General features: G+C 43.8%; 1 protein-coding gene across 1 annotated transcript in view; it reads left to right on the top strand.

The window, feature by feature from the left end:
• LOC141129423 (N-alpha-acetyltransferase 50) overlaps positions 1-18548 on the top strand; it is a gene marked incomplete in the record, with an annotated part of 34541 nt that extends 15993 nt beyond the window's left edge. Inside the window, 3 exon segments of the mRNA XM_073617452.1 lie at positions 1896-2015; positions 10460-10526; positions 17979-18548. Of these exon segments, the coding sequence (XP_073473553.1) occupies positions 1896-2015; positions 10460-10526; positions 17979-18162 (371 nt within the window).
• Between the last annotated feature and the right edge of the window lie 7627 nt (positions 18549-26175).

The raw sequence follows: 26175 nt of genomic DNA on the forward strand, positions 1-26175 counted from the left end.
AAAGTGGTGCGTGCAAAATTATTCGGCCCCTTTACTTTCAGTGCAGCAAACTCACTCCAGAAGTTCAGCGAGGATCTCTGAATGATCCAATGTTGTCCTAAATGACTGATGGTGATAAATAGAATCCACCTGTGTGTAATCAAGTCTCTGTATAAATGCACCTGCTCTGTGATAGTCTCAGACCCCATTCACACAGGGGCAACACGACTTGCCGGTCGCCTCAGCGAGGCGACCTGCAAATGAATGGCCGGGCGACTTGCAAAACGACTTCTGCATAGAAGTCTATGCAAGTCGCCCCAAGTCGCCCCCGAAGTCGTACAGGAACCTTTTTCTAAGTCGGAGCGACTTGCGTCGCTCCCCTTAGAACGGCTCCATAGTACAGAACGGGAGGCGACTTGTCAGGCGACTAGGTCGCCTGACAAGTCGTCCCTGTGTGAATGGGGTCTCAGGGTTCTGTTGAAAGCGCAGAGAGCATCATGAAGACCAAGGAACACACCAGGCAGGTCCGTAATACTGTTGTGGAGAAGTTTAAAGCCGGATTTGGATACAAAAAGATTTCCCAAGCTTTAAACATCCCAAGGAGCACTGTGCAAGCGATCATTTTGAAATGGAAGGAGTATCAGACCACTGCAAATATACCAAGACCTGGCTGTCCCTCTAAACTTTCAGCTCAGACGAGGAGAAGACTGATCAGAGATGCAGCCAAGAGGCCCATGATCACTCTGGATGAACTGCAGAGAACTACAGCTGAGGTGGGAGAGTCTGTCCATAGGACAACAATCAGTCGTACACTGCACAAATCTGGCCTTTATGGAAGAGTGGCAAGAAGAAAGCCATTTCTCAAAGATATCCATAAAAAGTCTCGTCTAAAGTTTGCCACAAGCCACCTGGGAGACACACCAAACATGTGGAAGAAGGTGCTCTGGTCCGATGAAACCAAAATCGAACTTTTTGGCCACAATGCAAAACGATATGTTTGGCGTAAAAGCAACACAGCTCATCACACTCAACACACCATCCCCACTGTCAAACATGGTGGTGGAAGCATCATGGTTTGGACCTGCTTTTCTTCAGCAGGGACAGGGAAGATGGTTAAAACTGAGGGGAAGATGGATGCAGCCAAATACAGGACCATTCTGGATGAAAACCTGTTGGAGTCTGCAAAAGACCTGAAACTGGGACGGAGATTTATCTTCCAACAAGACAGTGATTCCAAACATACAGCAAAATCTACAAAGGAATGGTTCACAAATAAACGTATCCAGGTGTTAGAATGGCCAAGTCAAAGTCCAGACCTGAATCCAATCGAGAATCTGTGGAAAGAGCTGAAAACTGCTGTTCACAAACGCTCTCCATCCAACCTCACTGAGCTCGAGCTGTTTTGCAAGGAAGAATGGGCAAGAATTTCAGTCTCTCGATGTGCAAAACTGATAGAGACATACCCCAAGCGACTTGCAGCTGTAATCGCAGCAAAAGGTGGCTCTACAAAGTATTAACGCAAGGGGGCCGAATAATTTTGCACGCCCCACTTTTCATTTTTTTATTAGTTAAAAAAGTTTCAAAAATCCAAAAGATTTCATTCCACTTCACAATTGTGTCCCACTTGTTGGTGATTCTTCACAAAAAATAAAAATTTTATATCTTTATGTTTGAAGCCTGAAATGTGGCAAAAGGTTGAAAAGTTCAAGGGGGCCGAATACTTTCGCAAGCCACTATATATATATATATATATATATATATATATATATATATATATATAATGTATACACACACATACATGAAAAGGTGAACCAACATTGTATTTTTACCTTTTAAAAATATTTGCATTTTATTTATGAATGTTATTTTGTACTGATGGGTTTTTTTTTTTTTTTTTTCTTTTCTTTTCTTTGCAGCTTATTTCAACGACATTGCAGTGGGAGCCGTATGCTGTAGGGTGGATCACTCCCAGAATCAGAAGAGACTGTACATCATGACCCTGGGGTGCTTGGCACCGTACCGAAGGCTAGGAATAGGTAGGTCTATTCAATGTTTGGGGAGTAAAAAGGTATATTGCACAAAAGGAAACCATTTGTATGGTATAAACCAGTATATCTGAATAACTGCACAATCCCACCACACATGATGCAAAAAAATAAATTAATATATACACATTTATTTCTCAAGTCATCTTCCAGGACGGCACACCTGAGAGATGAGAGGCTCCTCCCCACAGGAAACACAATCAATCAACAGCTGTTTTAAGTCCACACCCTTCCCCCTGAACCTCAGTTTTTGATTGTGTTTCTCCCTACACGGCGAAACTGTTTTTTTCCAAATGACCGAAGCCTGGGGCTTGTGGTCTCCCCCTGGGAGCCGGACCAAATGCCTGGGAAGCCTCTGGGTCTGGCGGGATATATTTATCCTTCCCGGGGGGTTCCCCTATCCTTTCCTCAGGGGGGGCAGCAGAAACTGGGAAAGCCCCCCTGAGAGCTGAAGGCCCCTGGGTACAGTGGTGTCCCCAGAACTTCAGGGGCCTTTATCCTGTCTCCCCCCCCTTACCTGTCCGGAAGTCCTTTCAGACGGGGGTGCTGGCCGTCGGTTCTTTCCAGGGGGATCGTATCCCCTGACTCCTGGGTCCCTGGTAGCTTGCGTGGGCTGCTGGGGAGGGCACCGCCTGAACGACCCACGTTCTTACCCAGAAGGGAAGGCTGAGAGTCAGCAGGAGCAGGCGCCCACATCCTCCTTTTGAGGAGGCACCAGTTTACTATGGTGAATGTCTGCCTAAACCACCTCATGGGAATGAGGAATGTACGGCATTGCCGCCCCCCCCATGTGTATATACTGACTGGACAGAGCAGGACACAGCCTAACCTTGCAGCTCCCTAAAGGGACAGCAGTTGTGGGGGGGGGGCACTTTGGCAGCTATCCTCCTTGCGTGTGGACCATAAGGATGGAAAAGCAAGCCCGATGGCTGTGGAAAAAGGGGAAAACGACAACGGTGAGTCAAAAATCCCCAAACCCAGCCAGATGGTTTCTGGGCATTTGAGATAATCTCCCCTGGGGTCTGGATTCAAATAGCCCAGAAGCTTTTGCTAAAGACACCAGCCACAGCTCCCTCCTACATCAGAGATGCTGTATGGTGGACAAGTGGTGCAGAGGAGCGAGTGTGCCTAAACCACCTCAGATGGGAAAGAGGTAGGTAAGGCATTTTTTCCCCTTCCACCTGTATTTATTGAGTGGTGCAGTGCAGGACCTGGGGTCTCCATAACAAAATGGCCCAGAAACTACTGCTAAAAACCACCATCCACAGCTCCCTCTTATAGCAAAGACACTGTGGTTATCACAACAGTAGGTTGCCAGCCTCTCCCTACATACCCGGTTGTGGTACATTAGTAGGGGTGAATACAGCAAAGAGGGTGACCTGGTAGAACAAAGAGTTCCTTACTGGCCAGGTATACCACTGAACAAATTATTAATGGTGCAATGGTTGAAGGATTCAGGAGTAAGCTCCCTTGCTCAGCAGGTGCACTAGGTTATCTGGCCCTATTAGCCCAGCTGCTAGGAATCTGCTTAAAGTTGCTCCAAGATGCTTAAAAGCTGACCTAACTTTCAACAATGTGGCAGGGACCAAGCTTCTGTGTGGCACAGTAGGGGTTCCCTTGTGACAGATCCTCCTTTTGGGGGTTGCTTGCTATGGGTAACTTTTCATAAGCTCCAACCTCCCACTCCACTCTTACATTGTGGTTATATTTTAATGCAGGGGGTAAGAAAAACCTTTTTGTTGGTTTGGGCTACAGTCCACTCAGTGACAGATCTAAAAGCGATTTACCATAAATCGTTTTTCCTATATCCTTTGATTAAGGATTTTCTGTGCAAACATATGCAAGAGCTAGATGGCTATATGATTGCTTGTTTAACCCTTTCATGACTAAGCCTATTTTTGAAATTTGGTGTTTACAAGTTAAAATCCATATTTTTTGCTAGAAAATTACTTAGAACCCCCAAACATTATATATATTTTTTTAGAAGAGAGTCTAAAGAATAAAATGGCGATTGTTGCAATATTTTTTATCACACGGTATTTGTGCAGCGGTGTTTTAAACGCAAATTTTTGGAAAAGTGACACTTTCATGAATTTTAAAAAATCCAAACAGTAAAGTTACCCCAATTTTTTTGTATAATGTGAAAGATGATGTTACGCCGAGTAAATAGATACCAAACATGTCACCCTTTATAATTGCACGCACTCGTGGAATGGCGACGAACTACGGTACCTATGAATTTCCATAGGCGATGCTTTAAAAATTTTTTACGGTTACCAGGTTTGAGCTACAGAGAAGGTCTAGGGCTAGAATTATTGCTCTCGCTCTGACGATCGCGGCGATACCTCACATGTGTGGTTTGAACACCGTTTACATATGCGGGCGGGACTTCCGTATGCGTTTTCTTCGCTGCGCGAGCTCGCGGGGACGGGGGCGCTTTAAAAAATTTTTTTTTTTTTTTTTTTATTTATTTTTGTACTTTTATAAATTGTGTTTAAAATTTTTTTTTTTTTTTTTTACTTTTATTGCTGTCACAAGCAATGTAAACATCCCTTGTGACAGTAATATGTGGTGACAGGTACTCTTTATGGAGGGATGGGGGGTCTAAAAGACCCCCCATCCCTCCTTTACACTTCAAAGTATTCAGATCGCCGAAAACGGCGATTCTGAATACTGTGTACTTTTTTAAATTCGGCGCCATTGGCAGCCGAGTAAACGGGAAGTGACGTCATGACGTCGCTTCCGCGTTTACAATTAGAAGGCTGGAACGAAGCCGCTCACAGCTTCGTTCCAGCCCGCCCCCAGCCGCCGGAGATTCCCGAATGGACACCGGGCCTCCCGATCGCACGGGAGGCCCGGTAACAGCGGCGGGAGGGGGGGGATGTCCCCTCCCGCTCCTCCGGTATAACAGCCGAGCGGCTTTTAGCCGCATCGGTTGTTATATTCGGGTAGCCGATCGCCCGCTGAAAACAACGGTACCGGGATGATGCCTGCAGCTGCGGGCATCATCCCGGTATAACCCCGGAAAGCCGAGGACGCATATGTGCGTTCGGTCGGCGGGAAGGGGTTAAGGGCTGCAGGTGGCTATTTACCTCTAGGCTAAATTGGTAACCACCCTTTTTAGAGGTCTTATATTGGTCTCTAGGGCTGGGCTCATTGAGACTTTAGTTACTGATCAGCCCCACCCGTGTATGAGCTGGCTAGCGTTTGCTCAATCTACGGAGGTAAGGTAGGACAACAGCTACTATAGTAAGGTGTCCAACCATTTTAGGATTGGTTCCTTCACTGGTGGTGAAGGATTAGTATCTACAGCCCAGGCTATGCCTATGAAATAATTTGCTCCTGTTTGGTTATTTCATAAAGGGATACACCATGACTCCTTCTTGGCTGCTCACCAGTAGACCTCAGTAGTGAAGGTTTGTCCTTGCTGGGATGTTTTGTGACACAACTAAAGTACACATTGAGATTTGTGACCTCTCTGCTGAAGCTTGTTGGGTGTCCTTTATATCCTAAAGGTACTGCTTTGTTTGGCTACAGATCAGAAAATACAACAGGGAAGGTGGTCTGTACTTTCTGGTTTTGTGCCGCACGCCAGAAACGCACATCATTGAGTCTGGTGATGACATTTCTGCTCATAATTGTTATATTGCTGCACATCAGACCTACACAAGATTGGGGTCTGTTTTGTGGGGTTTTTGTGTCCTGTATTACTGCCTTATTGGTTGCTTATCAGAAAGGCAGCAGGAAAGATTGATGGCAGGGGTAGTACATATACTGCCTTTGGTAATCGGTACAGCACCACAAGGTGGCTTCGTCCTGATTCAGACAGTGCTATTAACGGCAATAGCTGCCAATTTTAGGCATGCGATTTGACATGTGAGTCGCATGCCAAATCGCTTCAATATGGATGTGCTATCTCTATTCAGAATTGTTAGATTGTTGCACATTAGAGATATACACGATTGAAGTTTGTCTGTGGATTTGTAATCGGTGCAGCACCACAAAGTGACGTGCTGATTCAGACAGCGCTATTAACAGCAATGGCTGCCGATTTTAGGCATGCGACTTTGACATGTTGAGTTGCATGCCAAATCACTTCAATATGGATGTGCTATCTCTATTCAGAACTGTTATATTATTGCACATCAGAGATATACAAGATTGAGGTCTGTCTGTGGGTCCTGTATTACTGCCTTATTGGTTGCTTATCAGAAAGGCAGCAGTGATGACGGATGGTCCTGATTTTGTTGGAAAATACAAAATTGAACCTGTGCCAGGGGTAGTACACATACTGCCATTGGTAATCAGTGCAGCACCACAAAGTGGCCCGGGCTGATTCAGACAGTGCTATTAACGGCAATGGCTGCCAATTTTAGGCATGCGATTTGACATGTTGAGTCACATGCCAAATCACTTGAATATGGATGTGCTATCTCTATTCAAGATTGTTGTTGCACATCAGACACATACAAAATTGAAGGTTTACTGCCTTATTGGCTGCATATCAGAAAGGACACAACAGTGAAGGTTGTTTGTCTTTTTCTGATTTGTTTTTGCTGCTCAGCAGGGAGACACATTGAGGGTAATGACATCTCTGCTCAGTATTGGTATATGCTACACATCAGACATACACAAAGATTGAACATTGTTTGTGTCCTGTATGTCCTATATTTACTGCCTTATCGTCCGTATATCAGAAAGGCACAGCAGTAAGTGGTGTTTCTCATTGATCTTCCTTGCTGTTTCTTAGGTATACACAGTAGGGGGTTGTTGGCTGCACTCCTCCAGGGAGCCACAGCATGGGGACCCCTTGTTTGTTCGACCCGAAAACTGCTTTTCCTGCGACCTGTGTAATCTTGAGGTCTGGGGTTCCGTAAGCAGGGACTGCTGGATACGCTGCGACCTGGAGTCGCACAGTCACGAATGATACCCTTTGGAAGCCATAGTATATGACTTCTCATGTGTCTTGCAGTCCCAAGTGGCAGGTTGGGTCGCACGGGTGTGGGAACCCTAAGCTTATCTGTCCCTTCTGGTTCAGGTTTTGCAATGCTGCAGGAATACTCATTGTGGAGTTATTGCCTTATTTTGCAGTAGACCAGAAAGATCGCAGCTGTAAAGGCTGTCTGTCGTTTGTTTTTATGTTGCTGCACAGCAGAAGTACTCAACATTGAAGCTTTTTGGTGCTTTCTGTTTTATATTGCCTTACCTTATGGCACTTCAGAAAAACAAAACGCTGTAGGTTGCTTGTGTTCTTTCTCTGTTGGTTCTATGTAACTGCACTACAGAACTGCATAACAGGAAGGATTGTCTTATAACTGTACTTGGTGGTTCGTCATAAATACGCAACATAGAAGTTTGGGTCTTTCTGTCTTCTCGTTATAGCCTTGTTTTGCTGTACATCAGTAAAACACCACTGTAAAAGGGGGTTCCCGTCCTTTCTGTATTTACCAGTTATGACCTAGCTAGCTGCACTTCAGAAATGCGCAGCATTTAAGGTGTGTTTGTGTCTTAATGCTTACATATTGGCCGCACATCAGAAAACCAGACTGTGAGGTTCAGATTTGGGTCTCTTCCCATATTTGATATTTTGGTTTAGCTAGTCACACAACATTGATGTCTATGCTTGTGTCCTTTCTGTCTAAATCTATTGTGCTATGTCCACAATCTATGATTTTTTTTATTTGTGATATTAATAATACATGTATCACCTTTTTGTATTTCAGCCTTCTCTTCTGTGAAAGGGCCAGGAGTTCTGGTGCAGATGTCACATGTCAGAAAGCCTCGACCCCTTACATTCAGGGATGCCAGAGCCATTTCCTAGGGTTGAAGCCCAGTAGAGTTATGGGTCACTGGAGGAAGGCGATAATGAATCGCCCTGTTTAATAAGAACTTAGGAAGTTTGGTTCAGAGGAGTTTTATGGCCTGAAGATGAAGTATAAACATGTATACCCGACCAAATAGGTTACAGCTCGGTGCATGGCCTTCATTTTGCCCTTCTAGCAAAACTAGATGTAGCAATATGAGTGTTCTTCTCCTGCTATAGATGTTAATCTCCTGAGTAGGCTCTCAGGCGTAAGTAAAACTATAGATTGGGCATGCCTTAAACCCAGGGATTAAGTTTTTGTTAATCTATTTCCCTTAAGTAGGTTTCCCTTCAGTCTTTGCTGACGTAAAGCTAAAAATTAACAAAAAGGGGTTGTCTGTCAGGGGCCCCCCTTTTTTGGCAGTTTTATTTCCCTGGACAGGGTTGTGTTAAGACAGGCCCCCTTATGGATCAATGTAGTATCCTTGTCTTACAACACAGGTCTCCGATTAATCTTTTTAGTGGTTCTAAACAGCACCTATAGGCAGAATAGGCCATTGTTGGTAGATGTGTGACAGGCAACATTGATAACCTACAAGTTTAACATGTTTTCTGATTCCATGTTTAAGAGCCCACTCCACCTAGATCCTGCATCCGAAACAGAGAAGGCAGGGACACCGGTGGAGTAGACCGGCAGATCAGCCGCATGATCCAGCTAAGATACCTTCATCAAGCATATGGAGTAAAGGTAAAGCTTACTGCAGAACCGAGGTTCGCCAAGAGTCTTGCAGTGGTCCCACCCTAAGGTAGTCCTGAGGTACTTGATTATCCTCTCAGGTGTGCCGTCCTGGAAGATGACTTGAGAAAAGTACTAGTTACTTACCGGTAACTGTCTTTCTGGGAAATCTTCCAGGACGGCAGGCCTACTTCCCACCCGTTGGAGGAGGGAAAATTTTAGAACACTAGAAGGTGAGTGCCTATGAGGAATGATTTCCCTTGTGAACCAGGTTCAGGAGTTACTTCTCTACAAACTGAGGATCAGGGGGAAGGGTGTGGACTTAAAACAGCTGTTGATTGATTGTGTTTCCTGTGGGGAGGAGCCTCTCATCTCTCAGGTGTGCCGTCCTGGAAGATTTCCCAGAAAGACAGTTACTGGTAAGTAACTAGTACTTTTTTCTGTGTTTGTTCGTCAAGTGGTTAGAGAGGGAGCTGCAGCACTATGGGACATTCAGGTGTGCAATTTGCTCATAAAGCATTCATTGACAGGACGGGTGATATCATTAGTCTGCTTCAGATGCGCAACAAGCAATTCTTCCCTCCTCCCTTCCCTCTCTCCTCCCTTCCCTTTCCTTCTCTCCTCCCTTCCCTTCCCTTTCCCTCTCTCCTCCCCTTCCCTTTCCCTCTCTCCTCCCTTCCCTTCCCTCTCTCCTCCCTTCCCTTTCCCTCTCTCCTCCCCTTCCTTTCCCTCTCTCCTCCCTTCCCTTTCCCTCTCTCCTCCCTTCCCTTTCCCTCTCTCCTCTCTCCTCCCCTTCCCTTTCCCTCTCTCCTCCCTTCCCTTTCCCTCTCTCCTCCCCTTCCCTTTCCCTCTCTCCTCCTACTTCCCTTTCCCTCTCTCCTCCCACTTCCCTTTCCCTCTCTCCTCCCACTTCCCTTTCCCTCTCTCCTCCCACTTCCCTTTCTCTCTCTCCTCCCACTTCCCTTTCTCTCTCTCCTCCCACTTCCCTTTCTCTCTCTCCTCCCACTTCCCTTTCTCTCTCTCCTCCCACTTCCCTTTCTCTCTCTCCTCCCACTTCCCTTTCCCTCTCTCCTCCCACTTCCCTTTCCCTCTCTCCTCCCACTTCCCTTTCCCTCTCTCCTCCCACTTCCCTTTCCCTCTCTCCTCCCACTTCCCTTTCCCTCTCTCCTCCCACTTCCCTTTCCCTCTCTCCTCCCACTTTCCTTTCCCTCTCTCCTCCCACTTTCCTTTCCTCTCTCCTCCCACTTTCCTTTCCCTCTCTCCTCCCACTTTCCTTTCCCTCTCTCCTCCCACTTCCCTTTCCCTCTCTCCTCCCACTTCCCTTTCCCTCTCTCCTCCCACTTTCCTTTCCCTCTCTCCTCCCACTTTCCTTTCCCTCTCTCCTCCCACTTTCCTTTCCCTCTCTCCTCCCACTTTCCTTTCCCTCTCTCCTCCCACTTTCCTTTCCCTCTCTCCTCCCACTTTCCTTTCCCTCTCTCCTCCCACTTTCCTTTCCCTCTCTCCTCCCACTTTCCTTTCCCTCTCTCCTCCCACTTTCCTTTCCCTCTCTCCTCCCACTTTCCTTTCCCTCTCTCCTCCCACTTTCCTTTCCCTCTCTCCTCCCACTTTCCTTTCCCTCTCTCCTCCCACTTTCCTTTCCCTCTCTCCTCCCACTTTCCTTTCCCTCTCTCCTCCCACTTTCCTTTCCCTCTCTCCTCCCACTTTCCTTTCCCTCTCTCCTCCCACTTTCCTTTCCCTCTCTCCTCCCACTTCCCTTTCCCTCTCTCCTCCCTTCAGACAGGTCAGCACTGGAGCTCTCAAATCAGCAGAGGGAGCATTAGCTGTGTGGCTGCTTTTTAAATAAAATGTACTGTACTTTTTTTCTTTGCCCTATTTTAAAGTATTTTGGCTTTCTAGGCACAAAGATGCTAAATCACGTCTTAAACATTTGTGAAAAAGATGGCACCTTCGACAACATTTATCTGTAAGTTTCCTGAAATAAGCTGTAGTGTGATCCAATGAGGGTGACACCAATGTGTGTTGTGGGCAATGATTGCCACAGTAGGGTTGCACCGATACCAAGTATTTTCACGAGTACTCGTGAAAATGCTCCTATATCTGAAACCAATGCCTTTTTGAGGTGCGATTTACTTCCATATAAAATGAAGCTTTCTTTGTTTAATTTTACTTCTTAAAAAAAAAAAAAAAGTGGAAAAAAAAATGGTCAACGCCCCCGCCGAGCTCGCGTGCAGAAGCGAACGCATACGTGAGTAGCGCCTGCATATGAAAACAGTGTTCAAACCAATGTGAGGTATCGCCGCGATCGTTGGCGTGAGAGCAATACTTTCTAGCCCTAGACCTCCTCTGTAACTCAAAACATGCAACCTGTAGAAATTTGTAAACGTCGCCTATGGAGATTTTTAAGGGTAAAAGTTTGTCGCCATTCACGAGCGGGCGCAATTTTGAAGTGTGGTATCAATTTACTCGGTGTACGATTATTTTCACAATATTAAAAAAAAAAAAAAATTGGGCTAACTTTACTGTTTTTGTTTGTTTTTTTTTTTTCTTCAAAAAAAGTGTATTTTTCCAAACAAAGTGCACTTGTAAGACCGCTGCGCAAATACGGTGCGACATAAAGAATTGCAACAACCGCCATTTTATTCTCTAGGCAGGGATCCTCAAAATACGGCCCTCCAGTTGTTGCAGAACTACACATCCCATGAGGCATTGTAAAACTCTGACATTCACAGACATGACTAGGCATGATGGGAATTGTAGTTCCTGAACACCTGGAGGGCCGCAGTTTGAAGACCCCTGCTCTAGGGTGTTAGAAAAATATATATAATGTTTGGGGGGTTCTAAGTACTTTTCTAGCAAAAAAAAAAAAAGAATGTTTTTAACTTGTAAACACAGTCTGGAAATTAGGCCCGGTCTTTAAGTGGTTAATAAAAATTTGGGGGGGGAATGCTGGAGGCACAGATATCTGATCTGCCGGAAATCCAGTGAGTTCATAAAGCTTCCTACATTAAGCTGACCACACACAACCTCTGCTGCACTGACATCAGAAGTAATGTTGTCAGCCCTTACTCAATTCTCACCCGCTGGACTAGAGAACCCTATGGTGAGGAAAAAATCCTTATTCTGTAGTTCAGGAAAAGTTAACTTGGGGGGGAAAAGCCAACAACACTTTTTGGGATGTCAGCAATCTCTCCCTGTCATTGCAAATCCCTCAAACAAAAAAACAATTTTGAGATTCACCTTGACTGGTTTTCTTTTTTTTTTTTTTTTTTTTGCTGCTTACCAGAGAGAAGCTCAGGGGGGACGGGGGGGGGGGGGACGACGACTGTTGTGACTCTTATTCCTAGTCTAATAATAAAAGAGGCAGGTGACACAGGAAGTGGAAAATTTGCAGCAGTGAGCGTGGTGTCAGCCTCAATGCTATGTATGCCATGTAATGATTGGGGGGGGGGGGGGGGGTATAAGAGAAATCACAAAAGTGATAAACAGAAATATAAACATTCTAGCAGGCCAACCAATTGACATGTTTGCATTTGAGTGTTTTGTAATAGTTTGCCCAGATCTGCTGTTTATATCTCTGCCATACGGCCCTGGTGTGCAACCTGCAGCCCCTTGGTACTTCCCGTCCATTCATTAGTCATTGTTTACCTTGTCAGGTGCTTACCCCGGGCCAGTGAGGGAGAGGATTGAGAGGATTAAACTGGTTTCTCTTAGCTTCGTGACTTTTATTAGTCCATTCTTCTTTTTTTTTTTTTTTTCTCTCCTTTTTGGTGTATATCCTGTTTGGACCTTTTTGATGATGCATCTGGTGGTGCCTTTTAATTTTTGGACGGTGGCTGTGGGGAGGGTAGACTTTTAACCACTTAAAGTCCAGGTTTCTGGCACTTGGTTTACAATTTTAAATCGGTATTTTTTGCTAGAAAATTACTTGTAACCCCCAAACAATATCCCCTTTTTTTTTTTTTTTTTTTTTCTTCATTAAAATGTACATTCTCCAAAAAAAAATTGAAAAACCGCTGCGCAAATACCACGTGACATAAAATTCCCTAGGCTCCTTTCTTAAATTAAAAAAAAAAAAAAAAAGAGACCCTAGGGAATTTTATGTCACGGTATTTTGTGCAGCGGGTTTTCAAATGCAATTTTTTTTTTTGCGAAAATACCTTTTGAATTTTAAAAACAAAAACAAACGCCACACAATATATATACCCCAATGTTTTTGTAAAATATGAAAGATGTTACGCCGAGTAAATAGATAACTAACACGTCACACTTTAAAATTGCTCACGGTCGTGGAATGGCGACAAACTACGATACTGAAAAACCTCCATAGGCAGCGGTTTAAACGTCTTTTACAGGTTACCTGTTTAGAGTTACAGTGGAGGTCCAGTGCTAGAATTATCGCTCTCTAATGCTCACAGTGATACCTCACGTGTGTGCTAAGAACACCATTTTTACACATGCGTTCGCTTCTGTGCACGAAGGGATGAGGGCACTTTCCCCCCCCCCCCCCCCCCCCCCCATCACTTGTATTTTTTCTTTTTCTTTTTTTACCACATCAGTGCTTTCTTTGAGAGACCCTTTTCAACTTGACATTCAAAACTCGTCCCTTCTCAAGTTCACATCATTGTGGCCTCTTTTCAGAAAAGTATAAACAAAAAAGAAAAAAAGCCGGGAAACAAAAGTACCCTCCTTTATTAATAACCGTATAAAAATTTCCCCAACCTATATCACCCACCTATTGCCCAAAAACACAATACTAATCCAGCGCCAATGTGTGTAAACCCAGGGACCTCAATCAAGGCATGTAGAAAATAAACAAATAATACAAATGTATACAATATACCTTATAGTCAGTCATCCATGTGACACATAACATGTACTGAGTAAATTGACAAGACTTAAAATGGGGGAGGGGGGGGGGGGGTTTGGGGGAAAGGGAAATCAGTGCAGCTGGACTAACCGTAACTGATAGATACAGATTTAAAACAATAACCAAAGAATGTCCAGCGCTCTGAATGTCTCATAAACAGTTACCAGCAGTCCAATAATAAAGGTTAAGAGATTTAATGTTTGTGTGTGATAAAAACACTGTAATAAAAACAATAATGAACAGTATGTCATCCTATGTTAATAACACTGTAGGACACTTAAATAAGGAAGTTTCTGACAGCCAGAAGTTCCAATCAGCAGCAGGCAGTTTAAGACTGGAGATCCATCCAAAAAACCTAACCCCAAGCTGGGAAGCAGATGGAAGAGAGTTGGAGGGGAGATGGAAGCCCCATCCCGCCAAACTCAGGGGATCCACAATGTAAAAATCAGCTTAAGATGGAGAGGCTCACCGATTCCGGAGGACAGATCTGTGAATGTGATGTGAAGGCAGGCTGTGAATCCACCGGGAGGGAAAGGTCTCACAGACGCTCTGTGTCAGTGGATGATGACGTCAGCCCAGCTGGAAGATGAAGGCGCGGCTTCACACAGGGGAACCGCCGGAACAACAGCTGATAGCGCTAGGCAGCTGCAATGCCGGTCTGTGTCCCCTCTGACTGGAAAAACCTCAGTGAGAGGCAGTGACACTTGGTGAAGCCATAGTAGTGATGATAAAACTTGTCAAGAGGTGACAAGGTGGACAGAAAGCCACCAAGAGACTGGCTGGGGGCATAAACCAATGAGTCTGCCGGTTTGTGTCACCTCTGCATGGAGTAAACCTCAGGAACAGGTGATGGCAATCAGGAAGTCTAGTGAACCGCATGGGCTGCCAGCCAAAAGTAGATAGATGGAGTTGGCAGACGAATGGGAAAACGCTGTGTGTGGACCATATGAGGCTCCCGCGGGTGGGTAAAGGAGAGGATGGATTCACCGTGGCGTGGTGCTGAGTGGAAACTCTGTTACGCGTTTCGCGCGTTTGCGCTTTTTCAAAGTCAAGGGTTGAGGCAACTTGCAAGATTTAAATACAAAAATATTGGGTGGGGGAAAAAAGGAGGGAGGGGGAGAAAAGCAGGGGGAGGGGAAAGGAAGGGGGAGGGACACCACAGAAAAAAAAAAAAAAAAAAAAAAAAAAAAAGGTCATATTTAAAATAAGAGCGGGAGTGATTAACCCATAATGAGAACAAAAATAATTCTATCTCCAGTCTAAAACCCCTGCTACCCAGCAGACACAACGGCAAGTCACACATATCACAAGTAACACATACATTGGTATATACATCAATACAACAAGAACAATTCTACACAAAACTGCATGTCTCGAGTTCCTCATTTAACCCCTTAGGGGCAAGTGAGTCAAACATGTATATCCAGAATACCTCCCGTTTGCACAGTAGAGAAAATCTTTCGTTACTAGTCAGTGTGCCTTTTGGGATCGTTTCAATGGCATAAACTTCTAACACCCTGAAGTCCTTATTGTGGAAGCGTAAGAAGTGTCGAGGGACACTGTGTTCATCGCTCCCCTTAGAAATCAATCTACGGTGATCGCCCACTCTGGCCCGTAGGGCCCTGATGGTCCGACCAACGTAAAAGAACCCACAGGGACACCGCAAGACATAGATCACAAAGTCTGTCGAACAGGTAATAAATTGCCTAATCTCATATGTTTTGCCTAAATTAGTCGTGATGTTCTTGGTGCCATGTGCAATAAATTGGCATGTGAGACAACCCCTTTTCTTGCACTGAAAGATCCCCTTTCGGTCATTAAAATATGACCTGATGTCAAATGGAGATTTAGATGTTTGGTTGGTTACTTTACTAGGTGCTAGTAGGTTCTTAATAGTACGAGCCTTGCGGAATGTCACTTGAGGAACCTCAGGTAAAACTGGAGCTAAACGTTGGTCCAGTAACAAAATATTATAGTGTTTCTTAATAATTCTGGATATAGATTTAAAACTGTCGTTGAAAGTAGAGATAAATCTAACTGTCTGGCTAGTTCCTACGTCTTCTTTTGGAGCTTTCATTTTAGGGAGAGGGTTCATGTGGGAGAGGTAGGCGTCATTAATCAAATTACATGGATAGCCCTTCTCTTGGAATTTCATTTTCATCGTGGTTCCTTGTTCAACATAATCCTCTACTCTAGAGCAATTACGTCTTAGTCTGTTGAATTGGCCACCTGGGATGTTACCTTTCCACGATGGATGATGGCAACTTTTAAAATGGAGGTAAGAGTTGCCACTAGTTGGCTTGACATGGTTTTTAGTGAAAATCTTATGTTGATCATGGGCCAGTATTAAGTCCAGGAAAACAAGTTCGTGGGGGTCTATGACATGGGTAAAAGACAACCCCAAGGGATTAGAATTACAATGGGCCACAAAGGAGGAGAACAGATCCGGGCTCCCGCTCCAAGTGAGCACAACGTCATCAATATACCGCCCATAATAGACAATGTGCTCAGCAAAAGGGTTGCCAGCCCAGATACTGCACTCCTCCCAGTACCCCATGGTAAGGTTGGCATAAACTGGGGCGAAATTAGCTCCCATAGCAGTTCCTCTACGTTGCAAATAAAAGCGATCACAAAAAGTAAAATAATTGTGTTTGAGACAAAATTCTGTTGCTTGAACCAAAAATTGAGATTGCAAGGAATTATAGTCTCCACTTTTCATCAAAAAGTGTTGAACAGCTCTCAAACCAACCTCATGTGGTATTGAGGTGTACAGGGAAGACACGTCAAGGGATGCCCACAAATAGCCCTCTTCCCATTGGTAGCTTTGCAAGGCTTTGATGACTTCATTGGAATCTTTAATGTAAGACGGTAGTTGACACACAAGGGGCTGTAGACAAAAGTCAATATACATGGACAAACCATTAGTAAAGCTGTTGGTACTGGCCACAATAGGTCTACCAGGGGGATCAACCAATGATTTGTGGACCTTCGGGAGGTGGTAAAAGTATGGGGTGCTACACTCGGATGGTAAAAGAAATTGTCTCTCTTTGTTAGTGAGTACTCCATTATGCCAGGCATTATTTCCAGTCAGAGGGGACACAGACCGGCATTGCAGCTGCCTAGCGCTATCAGCTGTTGTTCCGGCGGTTCCCCTGTGTGAAGCCGCGCCTTCATCTTCCAGCTGGGCTGACGTCATCATCCACTGACACAGAGCGTCTGTGAGACCTTTCCCTCCCGGTGGATTCACAGCCTGCCTTCACATCACATTCACAGATCTGTCCTCCGGAATCGGTGAGCCTCTCCATCTTAAGCTGATTTTTACATTGTGGATCCCCTGAGTTTGGCGGGATGGGGCTTCCATCTCCCCTCCAACTCTCTTCCATCTGCTTCCCAGCTTGGGGTTAGGTTTTTTGGATGGATCTCCAGTCTTAAACTGCCTGCTGCTGATTGGAACTTCTGGCTGTCAGAAACTTCCTTATTTAAGTGTCCTACAGTGTTATTAACATAGGATGACATACTGTTCATTATTGTTTTTATTACAGTGTTTTTATCACACACAAACATTAAATCTCTTAACCTTTATTATTGGACTGCTGGTAACTGTTTATGAGACATTCAGAGCGCTGGACATTCTTTGGTTATTGTTTTAAATCACCTATTGCCCACCCTTTCTAATTCCCCCCCCCCCCCCCCTCTTCACTTGTAAACATCCCTTGTGATGGCAATAAGGATGACGGGTCCTCTTCATAAAAAGGTCTAGGGTCAAAAGGACCCCAAATCTCTTCTTTTACCTTTTTTCAAAAAGCAAAAGATCAAAACAAACAAAAGAAGAAACAAAAAAAAAAAAAAAAACTTGTTTACTTCCACCCTGGGTTGGAAGTGACATCATGACGTCACTCTAGTCCTCCAAGGCCATAGAGGTGATCTAAGCGGATCTACTCTTTGGTTGCCTGTGTGACCAACCGGCGACACCGTACGATCGTTTCGTGGGCAAAACGGTAAGCCCGAGGAACGCTGGGGGGGGGGGGGGGGTGACGGCAACGACCATTAAAACCCCCCCCCCCCCCCCCGCTGCTTCTGAAAGCGTTCCATTATTATCTACCTTCGATAATGTTAGGAGCTGCACTTGAAGCCCCCTATAAAAAAAATCCTTGACCATCTCAGACCAATGGAGTTGCTACAAGTGAAGTATTTATTTTAGGTACTTGTGTAGCGCCGTCGATTTACGCAGCACTTTACATATATATTGTATGTTTACACCAGTCCCTGCCCTCGAGGAGCTTACAATCTAAGGTCCCTAACTCACATTCATACTAGGGCCAATTTAGACAGGAGCCAGTTAACCTACCCAGTATGTCTTTGGAATGAGGAGGAAACCAGAGTACCCGGAGGAAACCCACGCATGCACAGGGGGGAACATGCAAACTCCAGGCAGGTAGTGCTGTGGTTGGGATTGGAACCAACAACCGCAGTGCTGCTTGGCTGGAAGTGCTAACAATTTAGTGCTGCCCAAATGAAGTAACGCCATTCTTTCTTTCTTCTTCACAGACATGTCCAGATCAGTAACGAGTCAGCCATAGATTTCTACAGGAAATTTGGCTTCGAAATCATCGAAACAAAGAAGAACTATTACAAGAGGATAGAGCCGGCCGATGCCCACGTCCTGCAGAAAAACCTCAAAATCTCCTCCACCGCCTCGCAGAACGCAGACGTGCAAAAAAGCGAAAATTAAAAAAGCAAAATTTACGAACGAACCCTTTATTTTTTTTTTTTCTTGCACTTGCTTGTCGCCAAATATGGAAAGAGACCCGTTTTTTGAGTTTTACTCCGACCGTTCACTTCTAATATCTCTACTTCCTCTCCAACTTGAAAGGAAAAAAAAATTAAAAGGTTTTAAAAAAAAAAAGTTGAATGCTTCATCGGAGAGCTGTACAATCTTATCACATATTATTATATATTGTTTTGGTTGAACTCTAACGTATTTTCATGGAGACTCGCAGGGAGTGACGGATGTTCTTTCTGGCTTTTCGACTTCTTTGCCCCGGTTTTTGTTTGGGAGAGTGCGTGGTTCTATCAGTCTGGAATAGTCTTTAAATAAAATCTAATTTCTTTTTAGCATTCTTTTTCTAACTTCATTGCTGTTTATTTCACTGATGTGCAAATAGTGTGCGTGTGTTTTTTATATATATATAGTTGCAGGTTCCTACCTTCTGTTATTCTGAAGAAATCCCTTTGTGTTTGTCTGTGTCCATGTGGAAAGTAGAGCGGCACGGTTAATCGTTAAAAATCGAGATCGTGGTTCTTTCACCCTCACTATCTTAACTATGCATTTTCCCGATTCTATGCGGAGTTCTCTGCTCAAGATGACAGCTTTGGGGAAAAAAAGGCAGTCTGCCAAGTTTCACAACATTCCTGGCTGAGCTAACTATAAACTTTGTAACGTTTTGTTCTTTAGATCAAAGGAATGAAGTTTGGTCTGTAAATGAGGGAAGTTTAACCACTGAAAGACTAAACCTTTTTCTGACACTTGTTGGTTTCAAGTTAAAATCATTATTTCTTGCTAGAAAATTACTTGGAGCCCCAAACATAGATATATAGATATATTTATCTCTATATAGATATATAGATATATCTCTATATAGATATATCTATATATATATATATATATATATATATATATATATATATATATATATATATATATATATAGATAGAGATATATCTATATCTATATCTATCTCTCTAATTACACACAGTGGGGGCGGAAAGTATTCAGACCCCTTACATTTTTCACTCTTTGTTATATTGCAGCCATTTACTAAAATCATTTAAGTTCATTTTTTTCCTCATTAATGTACACACAGCACCCCATATTGACAGAAAAACACAGAATTGTTGACGTTTTTGCAGATTTATTAAAAAATAACTGAAATATCACATGGTCCTAAGTATTCAGACCCTTTGCTCAGTATTTAGTAGAAGCCCCTTTTGATCTAATACAGCCATGAGTCTTTTTGGGAAAGATGCAACAAGTTTTTCACACCTGGATTTGGGGATCCTCTGCCATTCCTCCTTGCAGATCCTCTCCAGTTCTGTCAGGTTGGATGGTAAACGTTGGTGGGCAGCCATTTTTAGGTCTCTCCAGAGATGCTCAATTGGGTTTAAGTCAGGGCTCTGGCTGGGCCATTCAAGAACAGTCACGGAGTTGTTGTGAAGCCACTCCTTCGTTATTTTAGCTGTGTGCTTAGGGTCATTTTCTTGTTGGAAGGTAAACCTTCGGCCCAGTCTGAGGTCCTGAGCACTCTGGAGAAGGTTTTCTTCCAGGATATCCCTGTACTTGGCCGCATTCATCTTTCCCTCGATTGCAACCAGTCGTCCTGTCCCTGCAGCTGAAAAACACCCCCACAGCATGATGCTGCCACCACCATGCTTCACTGTTGGGACTGTATTGGACAGGTGATGAGCAGTGCCTGGTTTTCTCCACACATACCGCTTAGAATTAAGGCCAAAAAGTTCTATCTTGGTCTCATCAGACCAGAGAATCTTATTTCTCACCATCTTGGAGTCCTTTTTAGGTTTTTTTTTTTTTTATAGCAAACTCCATGCGGCTTTCATGTGTCTTGCACTGAGGAGAGGCTTCCGTCGGGCCACTCTGCCATAAAGCCCCGACTGGTGGAGGGCTGCAGTGATGGTTGACTTTCTACAACTTTCTCCCACCTCCCGACTGTATCTCTGGAGCACAGCCACAGTGATCTTTGGGTTCTTCTTTACCTCTCTCACCAAGGCTCTTCTCCCCCGATAGCTCAGTTTGGCCGGACGGCCAGCTCTAGGAAGGGTTCTGGTCATCCCAAACGACTTCCATTTAAGGATTATGGAGGCCACTGTGCTCTTAGGAACCTTAAGTGCAGCAGAAATTTTTTTGTAACCTTGGCCAGATCTGTGCCTTGCCACAATTCTGTCTCTGAGCTCTTCAGGCAGTTCCTTTGACCTCATGATTCTCATTTGCTCTGACATGCACTGTGAGCTGTAAGGTCTTATATAGACAGGTGTGTGGCTTTCCTAATCAAGTCCAATCAGTATAATCAAACACAGCTGGACTGAAATGAAGGTGTAGAACCATCTCAAGGATGATCAGAAGAAATGGACAGCACCTGAGTTAAATATATGAGTGTCACAGCAAAGGGTCTGAATACTTAGGACCATGTGATATTTCAGTTTTTCTTTTTTAATAAATCTGCAAAAATGTCAACAATTCTGAGTCAATATGGGGTGCTGTGTGTACATTAATGAGGAAAAAAAAAATAAACGAATGAAGTTAAATGATTTTAGCAAATGGCTGCAATATAAGAGTGAAAAATGTAAGGGGGTCTTTCCGTCCCCACTGTGTGTGTATTTATATATATTACATTTTTTTTTTTTTTTGCAGAGACTCTAGAGCAGTGATGGAGAACCTTGGCACCCCAGATGTTTTAGAACTACATTTCCCATGATGCTCAACTACACTGCAGAGTGCATGGGCATCATGGGAAATGTAGTTCTAAAACATCTGGGGTGCCAAGGTTCGCCATCACTGCTCCAGAGAATAAAGTGGTGGTTGTTGCAATATTTTGTGTCACTTTCAAATGCAATTTTTTTTACACTTTAATGAATTTAAAAAACAAAAAAAAAAAACAAAACCGTAAAGTTAGCCCAATTTTTTTGTATAATGTGAAAGATGTTACGCAGTGAGAATCGTGATGTTTGTTCTAAGCAAAAAAAAAAAATTGTGATTCTCGTTTTTCCCAAAATCGTGCAGCTCTAATGGAAAGCGAATTTAACGGGAGTGCTCTCACAATTATCAATCAGCTGTGCACCTGCCGGGCTCTAATGAGGAACGTTGCGGGGTCTGCATCCCTTTTAGACGTGATTTCCTAATGCGAGTGTCTCACCAATAATGACATTCTTGTTGCAGGGGATGCCTGTTATCTTTAGTGTAAACTTCTGGGAAAATCATAGCGCCCATCACACAAGCAGGAAATTACATTTCTGGGTGACGTTTTGTATACAGAACACCTCCAGGTCGCCATATTGCATTTTACAGAAAATTACAGCGGCTGCAGATCGAAAAGGAAAGGTTATTTTTAATAACATTCAATTCCAATATGACTTGTGTCACAATTGTATATGCTATATTTTAATTGGCTATTTTTTTTTTTTTCACAAAAATGGAGTTACCCTTTAAAGAGGAGGGCCAGTCAAAAAAAAAAAAAAAAAAAAAAAATTAAGTCAGCAGCTACAAATACTGCAACTGCTGACTTTTAATTGGACACTTACCTGTCCCAGGGTCCAGCGATGCGGGGGATTGAAGCCCCGCTCGTCTCCCCCCTCCGTTCAGTGGCACCGGCATTGCAACTGTGGGCGCCAGGCTGTGGCTTCACAGCCTGGCACCCATCGCGCGAGCGCCGTGATTGGCCGCTCAGTCACCTGGGACCTGTAATGGGTCCCAGATGATTGACAGGAGGGAGGGAGCAGAGCGGAGCCCTTCCTGTGCAGAGGGGGAAGTGATGTCACCAGCCCAGGCACTGGAAGAGGCAGACTACGAGGGACCACCTAGCAACAGGCATTTAGAGGTAAGTAAAAAAAAAAAAAAATTTTTTTGTATTTTTTTTTTTTTTTTTTTTTTTTTAGGATTTTTCATGGTTTTTTTTTTTTTTTTTTTTTTTTTGGGTGGAACCCCACTTTAAGTCTGCCACACACTGAGGTTGTTTCTTTTTTGGGGTTGAATGAAAAAAACCTCTGCTCTGATCGGAGCTGCTGCTGTACTAACTTTGCGAAGTTAGTACAGCACCCCCCCCCCCTGCTAAGCTGTTGCGTTCTGAAAAAAAGATAAGAGAAGATGGCATTGACAGCTGTGTAGACATACCCCCCCCCCCCGGCAGTGTTTTGGGATTTTCAATTGTCAAATTGGACACCAAGCATTGAAATGTGGGAGGACGGGGGGAGGTGGTTAGAGTAGACTCGCACCAAATGCGGTCGGGCTGCATTGGGTGGCTATTCCAGAGCAGTCCCACCTCATGGACAAGGCAAAATGGTCTCCTGTGTGCCAGTATTAATTATGATGTCAAATTTCAACTTAGTTTTAGTCTTCCTTTTTTTTTTTTTTTTTTTTTTGACCAAAATGCCATTTTAGTCTTGTTTTAGTCGTTTAAAATCCAATGGGTTTAGTTGAGTTGTAATGCATCATTTAAGCATTTCCAAACAGATTATATACTCCTGTAAAAATCTGATATGTTATTTATGGTGTTAAGGTTTGAACATGCACTAAAGACACAGATTATGCCTCTGGTGCGATTTTTGCCATGCGGCTTGACAGTTCCAAATCGTATCGAGTCACACCCCATTGCCGGCAATGGAGCCGTTCATATCGCCGCAAATCAGGTCGTAGCGTTTGCGAGAAAAGTTCCTGCACTATTTTTGGCGATTTCATGTGCGGCTTGCATTGACATCTGTTCATGATATTGCACAGATGTTGGTGAGCTGCACAGGAAATCGCACTGACCGGCGGCTGAAGTAGCACGATTTCAAAGCAGTGTTCAGTGTGAACTGGGGCTCAGCTGTTGTATAATATATAAGGGCTTTATAAACAAAGTTTCATAAATAAAATTGCTTTTTGACACACGTGCAATTTTAAAACCAAAAAAAAAAAAAAAAAACTGTAAACTCTATTGGCTGTAATGCCATTGCACAAAATATCTGGATAATACAGTGCCTTGAAAAAGTATTCATACCCCTTGACGTTTTCCACATTTTGTCATGTTACAACCAGAAATGTAAATGTGTTTTATTGGGATTTTATGTGATAGACCAACACAAAGTGTCTCATAATTGTGAAGTGGAAGGAAAATGATAAATGGTTTATAACATTTTTTACAAATATGTGAAAAGCGTAGCGTGCATTTGTATTCAGCCCCCTTTACTCTGATACCCCTAACTAAAATCTAGTGGAACCAATTGTCTTCAGAAGTCACCTAATTAGTAAATATATTCCACCTGTGTGTAATTTAATCTCAGTATAAATACAGCAGTTCTGTGAAGCCCTCAGAGGTTTGTTAGAGAACCTTAGTGAACAAACAGCATCATGAAGGCCAAGGAACACACCAGACAGGTCAGGGATAAAGTTGTGGAGAAGTGTAAAGCAGGGTTACGTAATAAAAAAAATCTCCCAAGCTTTGGACATCTCACAGAGCTCTGTTCAATCCATCATCCGAAAATGGAGAGAGTATGACATCTGCAAACCTACCAAGACATGGCTGTCCACCTAAACTGACCGGCCGGGCAAGGAGAGCATTCATCAGAGAAGAGCCAAGAGGCCCATGGTAACTCTGGAGGAGCTGCAGAGATCCACAGCTCAGGGGGGAGAATCTGTCCACAGGAAGAGTGACAAGAAGAAAAACATAGTTACATAGTAGGTGAGGTTGAAAAAAAGACACAAGTCCATCAAGTCCAACCTATGTGTGTGATTATGTGTCAGTATTACATTACATATCCCTGTATATTGCGGTCATTCAGGTGATTATCTAATAGTTTCTTGAAGCTATCAATGCTCCCTGCTGAGACCACCGCCTGTGGAAGGGAATTCCACATCCTTGCCGCTCTTACAGTAAAGAACCCTCTACGTAGTTTAAGGTTAAACCTCTTTTCTTCTAATTGTAATGAGTGGCCACGAGTCTTATTAAACTCTCTTCTGCAAATTAAACTCTCTTCTGCGACATAAAAAGTCCCATTTGCAGTTTGTGAGAAGCCATGTGGGGGACACAGCAAACATGTAGAAGAAGGTGCTCTGGTCAGATGAGACCTAAATTGACTTTTTTGACCTAAAAGCAAAACGCTATGTGTGGCAGAAAACTAACACTGCACTTCACCCTGAACACACCATCCCCACCGTGAAACATGGTGGTGGCAGCATCATGTTGTGGGGATGTTTTTCTTCCGCAGGGACAGGGAAGCTGGTCAGTTGATGAGATGGATGGAGCCAAATACAGGGCAATCTTAGAAGAAAACCTGTTAGAGTCTACAAAAGACTTGAGACTGGGGCGGAGGTTCATCTTCCAGCAGGACAACGACCCTAAACATACAACCAGAGCTACAATGTAATGGTTTAGATCAAAGCATATTCATGTGTTAGAATGGCCCAGTCACAGTCCAGACCTAAATCCAATTGAGAATCTGTGGCAAGACTTGAAAATTGCTGTTCACAGACACTCTCCATCCCATCTGACAGAGCTTGAGATATTTTGCAAAGAAGAATAGGCAAAAATGTCCCTCTCTAGATGTGCAAAGCTGGTAGAGACATCCCCAAAAAGACTTGCAGCTGTAATTGCAGTGAAAGGAGGTTCTACAAAGTATTGACTCCGGGGGGCGCCATACAAATGTACCCCACACACTTTTCACATATTTATTTGTAAAAAAGAATTGAAAACCATTTATCATTTTCCTTCCACTTCACAATTATGTGCCACTTTGTGTTGGTCTATCACATAAAATCCCAATAAAATACATTTACGTTTTTGGTTGTAACATGACAAAATGTGGGAAATTTCAAGGGATATGAATACTTTTACAAGGCACTGGATATTTACCACATTAAATATTAAGGGAAAAAAAAAAAGCCTTTTTTTTTTTTTCTTTCAGCAGCTTAGTAGATGCCCTGTAATTTAACATTTTATGCGGTAGTGAAACATTTTTTAAAAACTTTTAATGTGCTAATGTTCTAGGCCTGGAATGGAATTGTGTTGCTGCTTTAGAAAAGGCCAGCAGAGCATTGTTCATTTTGATGTCAAATTTCGATTCAGTTTTAGTCATAACCTTTTGACTAAAATTCCATTTTAGTTTTAGTCGTCTTTTAGGGCTTGTACGCACTTGCTCAAAATACTGACGCTTATGAAACGCGCCTATAGCGTTAAAAGGGTCCGTTTAATCAGCATTTACCCACTTACGGACCACCGCCCGCCGTCATTATACGGCAGCTGTTTGACATTTAATACCGGGGGTTATGGCAGCAGACAGCTGCCATAACCCCGGTACCCTTTTAAACAGTGGGCAGATAAAAGTGGTCACCGCGGCGGATTCGCCGCAAGATCACTTTAATCGGTGGCCCTTTCCCCCCAGTGATTGGGTCCTTTCCCCTCTGAGGCATGGAGTCAAATGCGGGAAAAGATGGTCCCCGCTTGGCTCCATACATTTGGATGACGGAAGCAACGTCAAACGTCACTTCCGCCCAATGGTCTTAAAGGGGAATCTTTTTTTTTTTAATTTTTTTTTTTTATCGGGACTGCGACATTGCGGTGGGCAGATCGGACACTTTTGAGACTATTTTGGGACCAGTGACCTTTATACAGCGATCAGAGTTAAAAATAGCCACTGATTACTGTATAAATAACACTGGCAGGGAAGGCGTTAACACTAGGGGGCGATCAAGGGGTTAAATGTATATCCTAGGGAGTGTTTCTAACTGGGGGGATGGGACTGCCTGGGAGAGGAGACCAATCGCTGTTCCTAAGCATTAGGAACAACAGATCGCTCTCCTCACCCCTGACGGAACGGGGATCTGTCTGTTTACATTGCCAGATCTCCGCTCTGTCCTTCTCAGGAGCAACCGTGGGTAAGCCGTTGGCCATCGCGCATTGTCTCCTATGACGGGCACGCGCGCCCCCTCTATACTCCTTAAAGCGCCTGCCCTACAGCGATTCGCGCAGGAGTGCCATTG

This window comes from Aquarana catesbeiana, linkage group LG02 (genome assembly GCF_042186555.1).
Source record: "Aquarana catesbeiana isolate 2022-GZ linkage group LG02, ASM4218655v1, whole genome shotgun sequence".
In the NCBI taxonomy this organism is placed as follows: Eukaryota; Metazoa; Chordata; class Amphibia; order Anura; family Ranidae; genus Aquarana; species Aquarana catesbeiana.